Source organism: Phragmites australis, chromosome 24 (genome assembly GCF_958298935.1).
Source record: "Phragmites australis chromosome 24, lpPhrAust1.1, whole genome shotgun sequence".
Lineage (NCBI taxonomy): Eukaryota > Viridiplantae > Streptophyta > Magnoliopsida > Poales > Poaceae > Phragmites > Phragmites australis.
The window spans coordinates 7,081,938-7,092,507 of NC_084944.1; the positions used below are offsets into that span (position 1 = coordinate 7,081,938).

At 47.1% G+C, this 10,570-nt stretch overlaps 1 protein-coding gene across 2 annotated transcripts; it reads right to left on the reverse strand.

Annotated features, from left to right (window-relative positions):
• Positions 1–594: 594 nt before the first annotated feature.
• LOC133907341 (silicon efflux transporter LSI2-like) lies at positions 595–10,130 on the reverse strand. Of its 2 annotated transcripts, none has more exons than XM_062349363.1 (4): positions 9,830–10,130; positions 1,929–3,273; positions 1,657–1,846; positions 595–1,245 (listed from the first exon to the last, which is right to left on the reverse strand). In XM_062349363.1, exons 2-4 carry the CDS (start codon positions 3,150–3,152, stop codon positions 977–979), a joined length of 1,683 nt encoding a protein of 560 aa, XP_062205347.1. In that variant the 5' UTR covers positions 3,153–3,273; positions 9,830–10,130; the 3' UTR covers positions 595–976. The 2 variants fall into 2 exon arrangements, with proteins under 2 accessions (XP_062205347.1, XP_062205349.1); XM_062349365.1 differs by lacking the exon at positions 9,830–10,130 and adding an exon at positions 3,765–3,870.
• Between the last annotated feature and the right edge of the window lie 440 nt (positions 10,131–10,570).

A 10,570-nucleotide genomic window follows, 5' to 3' on the forward strand; every position in this document is an offset into this window, starting at 1 on the left:
TATGTAAAATGTGCCTGTAAATTTGAAGATGAAGTCCTTAATATATATTTATCATTGTGTTATCAGGTTTATATCATGCAGAGCTTGTGCTTTACCTGCTTGAAATGCTTGAATCATACACATTGCATTTAAGATTAATAAAATGTATTAACTAAACTCATATATAAATATCTCATGTACTGTCATATGATCCAAGTATGTGCATGCACTGCTTTTGTACTATGCTTTAGTTTAGTGCTACCCATTTATTGTATGCCATGATGGATATTTTTGAGATTTTTTACAAAAAAAAAAATACTTGGACTATTTCTAGTTTTCCTATTTTTGTTGATTTTTTGTTTTCTTCGGTTTCTCAGATTTTTATTGAATTTTTCTACGGTGTTTCCTGTTTTTTTGATGTTTTTTAAGCTTTCTTTATTCTTTATAATGTATACATAGAGATCCATACGCACCTACCTCAAGTAACAAATCCATATCAATCCAAGCCATCCTAAATGATTAAAACTAAGCAAGGGATTAAACTCCAAATGTCGGAGGGGATTGGATGGTAGGAGGGCATCAACCCAATCCCACCTGCCAAACGACGCCTCAATGGGAGTTCCAAACACAAGGCGCCTGACTGCAACACCAAACTGGAATAACTGAACTTACAGTACCATTTCCCTAGCCATCCTACCTGAACTAGACCAAGTTTTCGCCTTAGAACAGGGATGCCGACCACTTCTTCGAGCTATCTACAACCTTGCCCATTATTTGCTTTAGCAGATGGGCGAACCGACGCCTTCGCGATTCGTTTCCGCGGAAATTACACAAACATAAAAGCAGTAACAACTTACACAACTAGAACCTATGAGTACAGTATCCTCCTCCTCAGGTACATCCCCATTTGCACAGCTGCTTCCATTCGGAAGGCACCCCTGCTTCTTTCCTGCAATGTCCTTGCCACTGGCTGCTAGTGCTAGATCCTTGAGCTGGTTCAGTAACTGACGACGATGAGCAGGCCGATCGCGGTGACGATGATGGTCGACGGCACGCCGAAGCGGAGGTGGCTCCAGAAGGTGAGGTTGTACCCGAAGAACTGCGCCCGCCGCGCCTGCTCGCAGACGATCAAGTTCGCAGCTGAGCCGAGGAGGGTCAGGTTGCCAGCCACTGTGCTCACCCAGGCTAGTATAAGCCAGGCTTTCTTCTCTGAAGCAGGGGAGATCGCAGCTGCTGATGCTGCCACTCTTGACCCGAGCAGTAGAACTGAAAAAAAAAAGGTTCAGTGCTCAGCTCTTAGGATAGACTTCTAAATCTGTGTATCGAACCAGTTCAGAACAGTGATGTTTAGACTTTAGACTCCGGATTTGAAGAATCTTGAGTATCTCGTCTGAACAGCCTTATTTGCATATCCGTACTATCACAACTAGTGGATACTAGATTTATAAGATTTCTGAAGATTACTGCAGTTGCCATTGCAACATAAAGGACTACAGATGTGGTTCTGAATCCAACTGAAAGTACATATACCTTTCTTTTTGGTGAAGTAAATATATCTTTGGAATGTTTAGTTAAATATGTTACTAGACACATTTGACGGTGAACAGCGTATCAGTAATTCAGTATGTGCTTCCAGCATTCTGACAAACCAAATGAACATCGGTGATGAAGAGTTACCTGTTGGAACATTTGATGCCACATTTGAAAGTACAAGAATCACGACCGCGAGAAGTGCAGTGCCTTTGGCGCTGTCGATTCTCGAGTGCGGTTCCACCAGCTCCCAGAGCGCATTCGGTATGCCGGTCTTGTTGAAGCCGTCAACCGTTATGAACATCCCACAGAAGAAGATCAACAATGAGTATGATACCTGCAAATCATCATCAATGTCACGGTTAGAAAAAAAATTAACTTTTTTCCAGAGAAAATGCCAATAATTAAGGAGGCCATACCTTCTCCAGGCAAGCCTGTGCATCAGTGAAATCAAGTGCCAGGAGGACAAGAGCAGCAGTGATGGCAGACCAGGACATGTTGAGCCCCATGAGAAGCGCGACGAGCATCCCAAGTGTCGTGAGATAGACAGCACTCTTCCACACGAGTACCTTCCATCTCTTCTCCTTGGCGTCATCTCCGTCCTTCCCCTTCTCGCCGTCGACGCCATTGGCGTTGGCCTCGGGCGCGTCCTCTATGATGACGCTCCGCTGGTGGCTGGTCGTCCTGGTGATCTTCCTCGGGCCCACGCCGTCGTCGCGCCTGTCGCAGACGGTGGACACCTCCACCATTTCCTGCGACATGCTCGACGCGCGCTTCGACCTGATGGCCACCTGGATGTCGCCCTCGGAGTTGTAGCTCCGGCTCCTCAGGCTCAGGGTGTCAGCCCTGTTCAAGCTGTCGCTCCGGCGGATGGGCTCGCTGATGCAGTCGGCGTCGGCGCCGTTGACGGACGAGGAGTGCGACATCCTGGCCGGTGTGAACCGGTGCGAGGTGACCTCGTCGTCGGCGACGACCTCAGGACCCGCGGCCCGCCCACCCTCCTGGTCCTTCTCCGGCACGGAGAGGTACTTCCAGAAGTAGCAGAGCAGGATGCATGTGTTGGTAATGACGCCGACGATCATGGCCGGGAAGACGCCGATCAGGAACTGGCCGAACGAGATGCCGCTCTGGACGGCGATGACGAGGTTCTGCGGGTTGCCGATGGGCGTGGCGGCGGACCCGATGTTGGAGCTGGACGCCAGCGCGAGCAGGAACGGCTGCGGCGGCAGGTTGTTCTGGCGCGCCAGCTTGAGGATGAACTCGGTGAGCACGACGCAGCAGGTGTCGTTGGTGAAGAGCGCGCTGGCGACGGCGGAGACGAGGCAGACGCGGAAGAGCAGGTCCTTGCTTCCGCGGCTCCGCCAGGCGAGCGCGCTGCCGAGGTACTTGAACATGTCGGCGCGCTCGAGGAAGATGCTGACGACCATGGTGCCGAAGAGGAGGCCAAGGATGGGAAGGTCCACTGCGGCGTAGGCCTCCTCGGGGGTCATGACGCGGAAGAGCACCATGAGCATGGCGCCCAAGAGGGACCCAGCCGTCCGGCCCACGGGCATGAAGGGCACCGAGGGGAACACGGCCAGCACCCAGAAGATGCCGAACGCCACGCATCCCAGCACCACCTTCTCCGTGCTCGCCAGCGCCATGGTCTCGACTCGTTAAGCTGGCAAGACGACGATTCCAAGTCTTGCGACCAATGCTACTCGTGATCTGCGTTCGGGACGACGAGGGGCCTAGCTCAGTAGCTTGTTCCTGGATATCTAGATCCTGCAAACCCGGAGCACAGAAATAGCGTCAGCAGCAGCTGGGTGTTAAACTGTTAATCGACGCAGAACCGTGGCGAAGACTGACTGATCGACCAAACAATAGCAGCTAGCAGCCGATCAACGCGCAGATATTTGACGCGATCGAGAATATTCTTCGATCGGCCACAGCCACCGGCGGCACTGGCCTCAGGGCTCCGAGGCCGCGAGAACGTACGGCAAGAAACGGTCACAGTTGCTACGAACAACCGGCACACCGCCGAACTCGCCATGCGCCCGCGCATGCAGCTAGCGTCTACAAAGGATCGGACTGGTCAGCGCATCCAAGAATAGGCCACCGCCCCGGCCGCCCGCGCAATCGGCGGCGGAACGGCGCGCGCCGCATGCGTGCGTGTGTGAGTACATGCAAAGCATCCGTCACAGAGGCCAATAAGCCTTTGGGTTCCCGTGTGCGTCCGGTGACTGACGAGAGGACCGGCGGGTCGAGCTGCTCACCTCGCTGCTGGGGTTTCTTCACCGTGAGCAGAGGAGTTTTGAGGCGTCGGCTATACGGTGTAACTGCCGCCGCTCAAAGAAAATGGGGGAGGGGAGGGGGGGGGGGGGGTAGGGGAGCGAGACTGCGAGATCTGGCAGAGACGATTACGTCCGATTGCTAGCTAGTAGCTCTTGCTGCCACTTATCACTTCGAGGTTGCGAGTCGGAGGGGTACTTATTGTGTGCACCCCTCTGCTCACACACTAGAAAAGCAGGTGCGGTGTTGGCTGTGGCAGGAGCAAGCATGGTTTGGGTTGACTGGACCCGGTCGAGCCTAAGCTGGGTTACTGGTTGGTTCGGTTTGTCTTAGTGCGGTAAAAGTAAGATGGAGATTGACTCGGCTGCGGGGTGAAGAGAGAAATAGTGTTTTGTGAGAGGATGGATAGTGACTCTGACGGCGAACACTATAGCAGTGGTACTGCAGCAATAGAAATATAACAACATACCACTGTACCATCAAATTTGATTCGTTCATCTCAAATCAACGGCCGGAGTCAGATGATCTCATTTTGATCGACTCACGGTTAAGATGCGTTCGACCAATGATATTGTTTTTTAATTCTTTTATTTAAATCTAGTTTTTATTATATCATAACTATCTGGACTGAAATCTCTTTATCCAAATGTGTCTTTAGTTTTCTTTACGGACCCAAATGTGTCCTTAGTGGTAGAAGAAAAAACACGTAAGGTCATTCGGACCTAGCTGGTTAAAAGTTTGAGAAACCATGTACTTAAGATCTTCTACTACAACCGAATTAAATGGCTACCGACACACAAGAAATTTATATCTTCAAACTAAGTTTTCATGAAATTTTGTCAAGTCTCTCACGATGCTAACGGTCACTTGGACATGGTTTCACTGAGCCTGTCCAGATTCGTGACACGGTATTCTCTTAATGAAATCCTAGGGGATATCCTCCCCTTGGTGCTCATTTTTTTTTCTTCATGAAATCATCATCCGTAAAAGTTAAATTTTGTTTAATTGCACGTGCCATATTTCTAACCCAAGAAAGTAGGCTATTTCTTCAGATACCCCTATTCGTTATAGCCATGTCATATTTGATCTTACTTCCACCAATTCACCCTAATCCCGAGTTGCGGTGCTCCAAATCATCACACCTCAACTGATTCAATGTGTGGCCTTGTGTGAAAACACAAGATTGATCTATTTCTATTTGCAACCTTTTATAAAGGGGACAATATCCAGCTACATTTGTCAAGTATCCATGGATGCCAAGTGACTCAAGTGAGTGTGCAGACAGTAATTGTCCCATGGTTGGTGGCCTCGAGTACGGACACATACGGAAAAAAGTGGTGGTAACGACAAGAACATCATAGCAATTTGTTGACTTGGATGAAGTGGAATGCCTTTGGTTGAAAGTGACAAAAATGAAGTGGCGTTATTCTCACTCAGTGGCTTTTAGGGGTCAACAATTGCCTGTCAGTTTAACTGACCTAGTATGTTTGACAACTCTATAAAAATAGTTGCCTACTGTTGTTACAAGGTTTTCTTAGAAAAAAGTTTACTAGAAAATAAGTATTTTATATTTTAATTATTTGGACTAATAAATTCCCCGATGAAGAGGCAACATGAATTGAGGCTAACATTAATATCTTCTAATGGTGAGATTTAGACCCTTAGCCTACCATATTAATCAGATGTTCTAGAAGGAAAGTATTTCCACTACTGTAGTAACTATGGCTTTTTAAACTACCCATTTCAAATATCTGCTTGCTTTGTACCTTACAGTTCTAGATATATAATGCTTTTGTGGTACCCACTACCAAGTAGTTTATGGTCTGTATTGCGTTTCTTTGCGAAGTTGACCTTGCAAAAGACTTCAAAAAGCTTCATGGCTGAAATGATTACTTCCTGTTTCCGTTTTAAAGTTTATTTTTTCATTTTGAATGCCCGATAAATAATCCAACATGGAGTACATAACTCAAAGTAAAATATGAAATTAACAGGACTGAATTTCAGTTAAACTAAATTATACAGTTCACCGTGCCATTTGAATTCAAAATTTAAACATTAAGCAACCGTACGTCATATATATCATTTTATTTCCTCTGAAAAATAATTAAATTGTATATATTTGTACAATCGGTAATAGCATCTCTTGAGATAATGTTGACCCCAGTTACCTATTCACTACTGAAAGGAAACTTTTTTCCTCTTTCTGGAAAACTAGGTATATATACGAGCTATGATCTGAAGGACACCTATTGTGGTTGACAGCGAAGAAATAAACATCCTATTCTCTTTCTTGCACAAACAAATAATTCAGTTCCAGAAATTTACTTATAAAATTTATGGTTGGAAAGAAACATTTATGTTTCGTATCATTGGTGCACCAGGCCTCAGAAAAAGAGAAAGAGTCCCGTACAGTGCATCTTTTAGGACATGAGTGCGTGTCAGGGGTAATATTCAGATGAAGAAAATGATGAACAAGATATTTGCTATGGCCAGATGGAAATGTTTTCTGCCATTTTCTTGTGTGGAAACCTTTTGATGGACCAATCATCACTGAGAGCTCCAGTTCTGCAGATCGAAGGGTGTGCGTGTCGTGTCCTAGAGCTGTTGCTCAAGTGCTCCTTCCAACATCTTGGAAGAACATATATGGCAAACAGGTAGATCAGCAATATAGCTTTGTTGCAAAGGTATAAGGATCTGTGGAACGGCACTTGGGCTGAGATGATGTTTTGTTTCCTAGGTACTACTTAAGCATGCTTCAGATCTAGTCGGTTTTTGGTCAAGCTGGGGATGATGCTGGGCCTGGGCGATGATCTATCATAGAGCTCCAAAGCAAGCTTTTCTTCATAAGCGGCATTTGGTAACTCCATCTAAGGTGAACTGCAAATGCGTTTTCAGTTGCTCCACACTCCACCGTAGGCCACTTGCATGTACAATTTAATTTGGTCCATTTTGCACCAAATAGTCCGAAGATACTGGTTCATGAATGCATGTATATTAAGAAACCGGCGGCTCGATATACGGTTGGTGCATGTCGAAATGAATTGGGACGAAACTGATCTATCCGTATATATGCTCAATTCGATCCCTGTCCTCTACGAAGTCAGTCTAAAAATATCGTTAATTATGTCCGTTGAGAACTGAACACTGTTGGTAGTTAAGGCGGAAGAATGACGGCCCACCATCTAGATGTAGTGCACCGACCAGCCGGCGACGGTCGCCGGGACGCACCGCGGGCCCTGGCATGTACTCGCTGTTTTTTTAAGATCATCTTTAACAGATATTTTAAAAATTTATCCTCTATAACATTATTACAGCATCCTTACCACTATTACAGTATCCCTATTTTTTTTTATTTCCAACAGCTACCCTATTTCCTACCTTCCATTACTCTCCTACTCCTTTCGGGCTCACGTTTCACTCTCCGTAAACAGTATTACGAACTCCAGTTTTCATCTGTATTTTTGCTGCCCCACGGAGTGCTCCGCTTCCCGTCGGCTTCACTGTAGCAGCCGATGCCGTAGCTGCTGGAGTGCTACGGCTGACCAGCATCGGCAAATTTCTGCTGCGTACAGTGAAGCCGATACGGATGCGGTTACCGCTGGAGAAGGCTAAGGCTATGAATTCTCGTTCTCCTACTGCCGCTAGCGATCGATCCCAAGTTAAAACATGTACTTGTCTCGTAGAAAAACATGGGCGGCCGGGTGCAGTCATGGCCTCTCTTTGTTTCCCCATCTGGATCAAACCCTCTAAATCGATGTGTGTGTGTGTGTTTTTTTTTTTTGCATGCCTGTATATATATCGATGTTGTTTTCCGATGTGGATCGACAGCTAGATTTTTCCTTTTTAGACGATGCTATTTTCCTTCCCAATCAAAATCGGCCGTGCGGTGAGGATCTCGTGGTCAACCAAAGCCAACAGGTGAAAATATTGAATGCCCCAACAGTCCAAAAGAGGGTAGCAGTACACGCGATGCGTGCGACGGCCAGCCGGGCCCAACAGTCCAAAAGAGGGTAGCAGTACACGCGATCCGTTAGCACGAGTCGCTCGTACGCGAGGTGAACCGATAGTACGGCCGGCCGGCCGGCCGCGGATCGCTGGTTCCGCGAGCAGCGGCGCCATGGAGCGCCGGCCACTCCTAGCTAGCGTTCGGCGATCGGCCGTTGCCCGTGGGGCTAGCCGGGGCGAGGCAAGCAGTGCTATTTAGATATCTATGTCTAATTTTTTATTGTATCAGGCATTCAAATCCAAATTAGATGTTAACACCTGTATCGAATTTTAATTTATATTTCATGTGTTTGATTTTTTTTGCTAAATCAGAGATGTGCAAATCCGAGTTAGATTTCTTCGTGTCCAGGTAAGGCAAGCGACTAGACGTGCGCCTGTGCAGGCACGGGTGCCAAAGGAAAGAAGGGAGATGGATCGGCGGGTGCGAGGATGCGAGAGCAACGGCCCCGAGGCTGTCCCCTTCTTACGGCCTCACGGGGATCAGTGACCAACCGGCTGGCTCTTTTTTCGGCTGCGGCCTCTCCATCCGATGGGGATGGATGGACGCATGCACGGACGGCTAGCTAGCGGTTAACGCTGGACCGGGTGGAGGACTGATCAGTTGACAGATCGAAAGCTGGGTAACGCCGCACACTTTTGCCGCGAGGCGCTGCAATTCAAACGTCCTTGCTTTGCCGATGTTTTTGGTCGATCACGACGGTTGGCATGACTATTTTTTTCTATAAGGATTTCAGGAACACATTTCCCATGCTCCAAAAGATAAGTTCAAGGACAGGCACTGTTTAGTACTGAAAGTATCCTTGTTTGTGTGTAAAATGTTATACCATATCCAGGGGCGGATCCAGCCCAATACCAAGGGGGTGCTGAGCCTTTTGCTATTAGACCAAATTCATAGTTTATGGGCTAAAATGATGTATTTTTTCTAGATTTTTCATTTTTTTCTTTGAGCTTCCTGGGCTTGTAGGCTAAAATAATGTATTTTTTTCTGAATTTTTCTCTACTTCCTCTGAGCTTCCTGAGCTGGGCCCGTGCTGCAGCCCCCCAGCACGGGCCCTGGATCCGCCCCTGACCATACCCAGACTTGAACCTTAGTGTCTGGGAGTCGTAAGCTTACCGTACCCAGACTTGACAATCATATGTATGTGTTAGCACAAGTTTTTTTCACTGTAAGCTAGAAAAAACACGCCCTTTTCTAACCACGCATATTTTCATTTCGCCCTATTTCTTCTAAGTAGAGCACGCGCAGATCAACGTGCGTACTTAGATAAATCTTCTATTACGACACGGTTCTCCCGTACAGAGCAGCTTGTGGTTTCTCCTCTCGGATTTCTACTTGGATACATAGCGATAGAAGAGTACCTAGACTGTGAGAATGACCCATCGACGAAGCCAGTCAATACGTTCTACAGTCACAGTGATGACCAGCCTCCACTTACGTGGTCGACAAATCTTATGGGATTAGTTAGACGCATGATACGCGAGCATCATGCACGTACGGTACGATCCATCGATGGACCAGAACAACACTAAATATGGAGAGAAAAGAGATGAAGAAAAAGAGGGGTAGGAAGGAAGGAGAAAGCCCCTAGCACTTCATCCTGCGTCCACCACCGTTAACACCGTACCCAGAATTCTGTCAAAAAAAATTTTCTAAGGACTAGTAGTAATCCAACGTGCTGCATTCATATGCATGCTGCAACTGTACGCCGTACTCCAGGCATATCATCAAATCTAGATATGGCCAGCGTTGCATGCGTCCACCACCGTTTGAGAAGAAGGAGAAACTCTAGCACTCCATCCTGCGTCCACCACCGTTAACACCGTACCCAGGATTACGTCAAAACTTTTTTTTTTCTAAGGACCAGTAGTAATCCAACGTGTTGCATTCATATGCATGCTGCAACTTTACGCTGTACTCCTGGCATATCGTCAAATCTAGATACGGCCAGCCATGCATGCGTGCACAAAGAAATTAAGGTCTAATGCTACTGTACTTGCGATTGCGAAAGCAACACCGAACAGGAAAATCCAGTAGAGAACTTACTACATCACCCGGCTGCAGCTATCCATGGATGAACGTGCGTCGAAGAAGAAGCTGGAGAAAACAGCACTGCACAGAGCCAGAACAGCATGTGGAGTGTCTTTGGTAATCTGGATATATATGGATTTCTACATGGATTTGTGTGTGGCGAACAGGCGAAGTCTTAATCTGCTGCACCTGCTGCTAATCTCAGCTGCTTGATTGTCTCGAGCTGGTAGCTTCCTCACGTGGCGCTCTTGCCGGCCACTGCTGCATCAGCTGGGTCTCTCTCTCCCCGCTGGGATATGGAGAGGTGGCCGCGGGTATAAATAAGCGGCCGGGAGGCGCCGCGCGTGAGCTGTGCACCTTGGACCTTTTCTCTTAATTTCCCCCCTTGTGCGTTTCCATGCGTGTGATTAAGCTTTTGACACTAGGTGCTAGCGGCAGAATAGTTCGTTGTCTGACAGCGAAATATTTGTTGGACCAGAAAATCTGTCTCAGCTAGAGAGGTTGCTCATTAGTTGCAACCGAAGCTGTGGGTGTGTGGCTTGGATTAATTATTCAGATTTGCTATAACACAGTCTCGATCATGAATTTGTTTTTTAATAAAAAACTGCCGGATTAATTTATGACCTCTTGAACTTCAAGATTCATGCTCGGATTGATGATGTCATCTTCTAGTGCGACGGTTGTTTGAATTAGGTTTAGGTTTTGGCTTAGGTTAGGTTTGGGCGTTGTATGGGCCAAAAGGCATAGCAGTTTTTC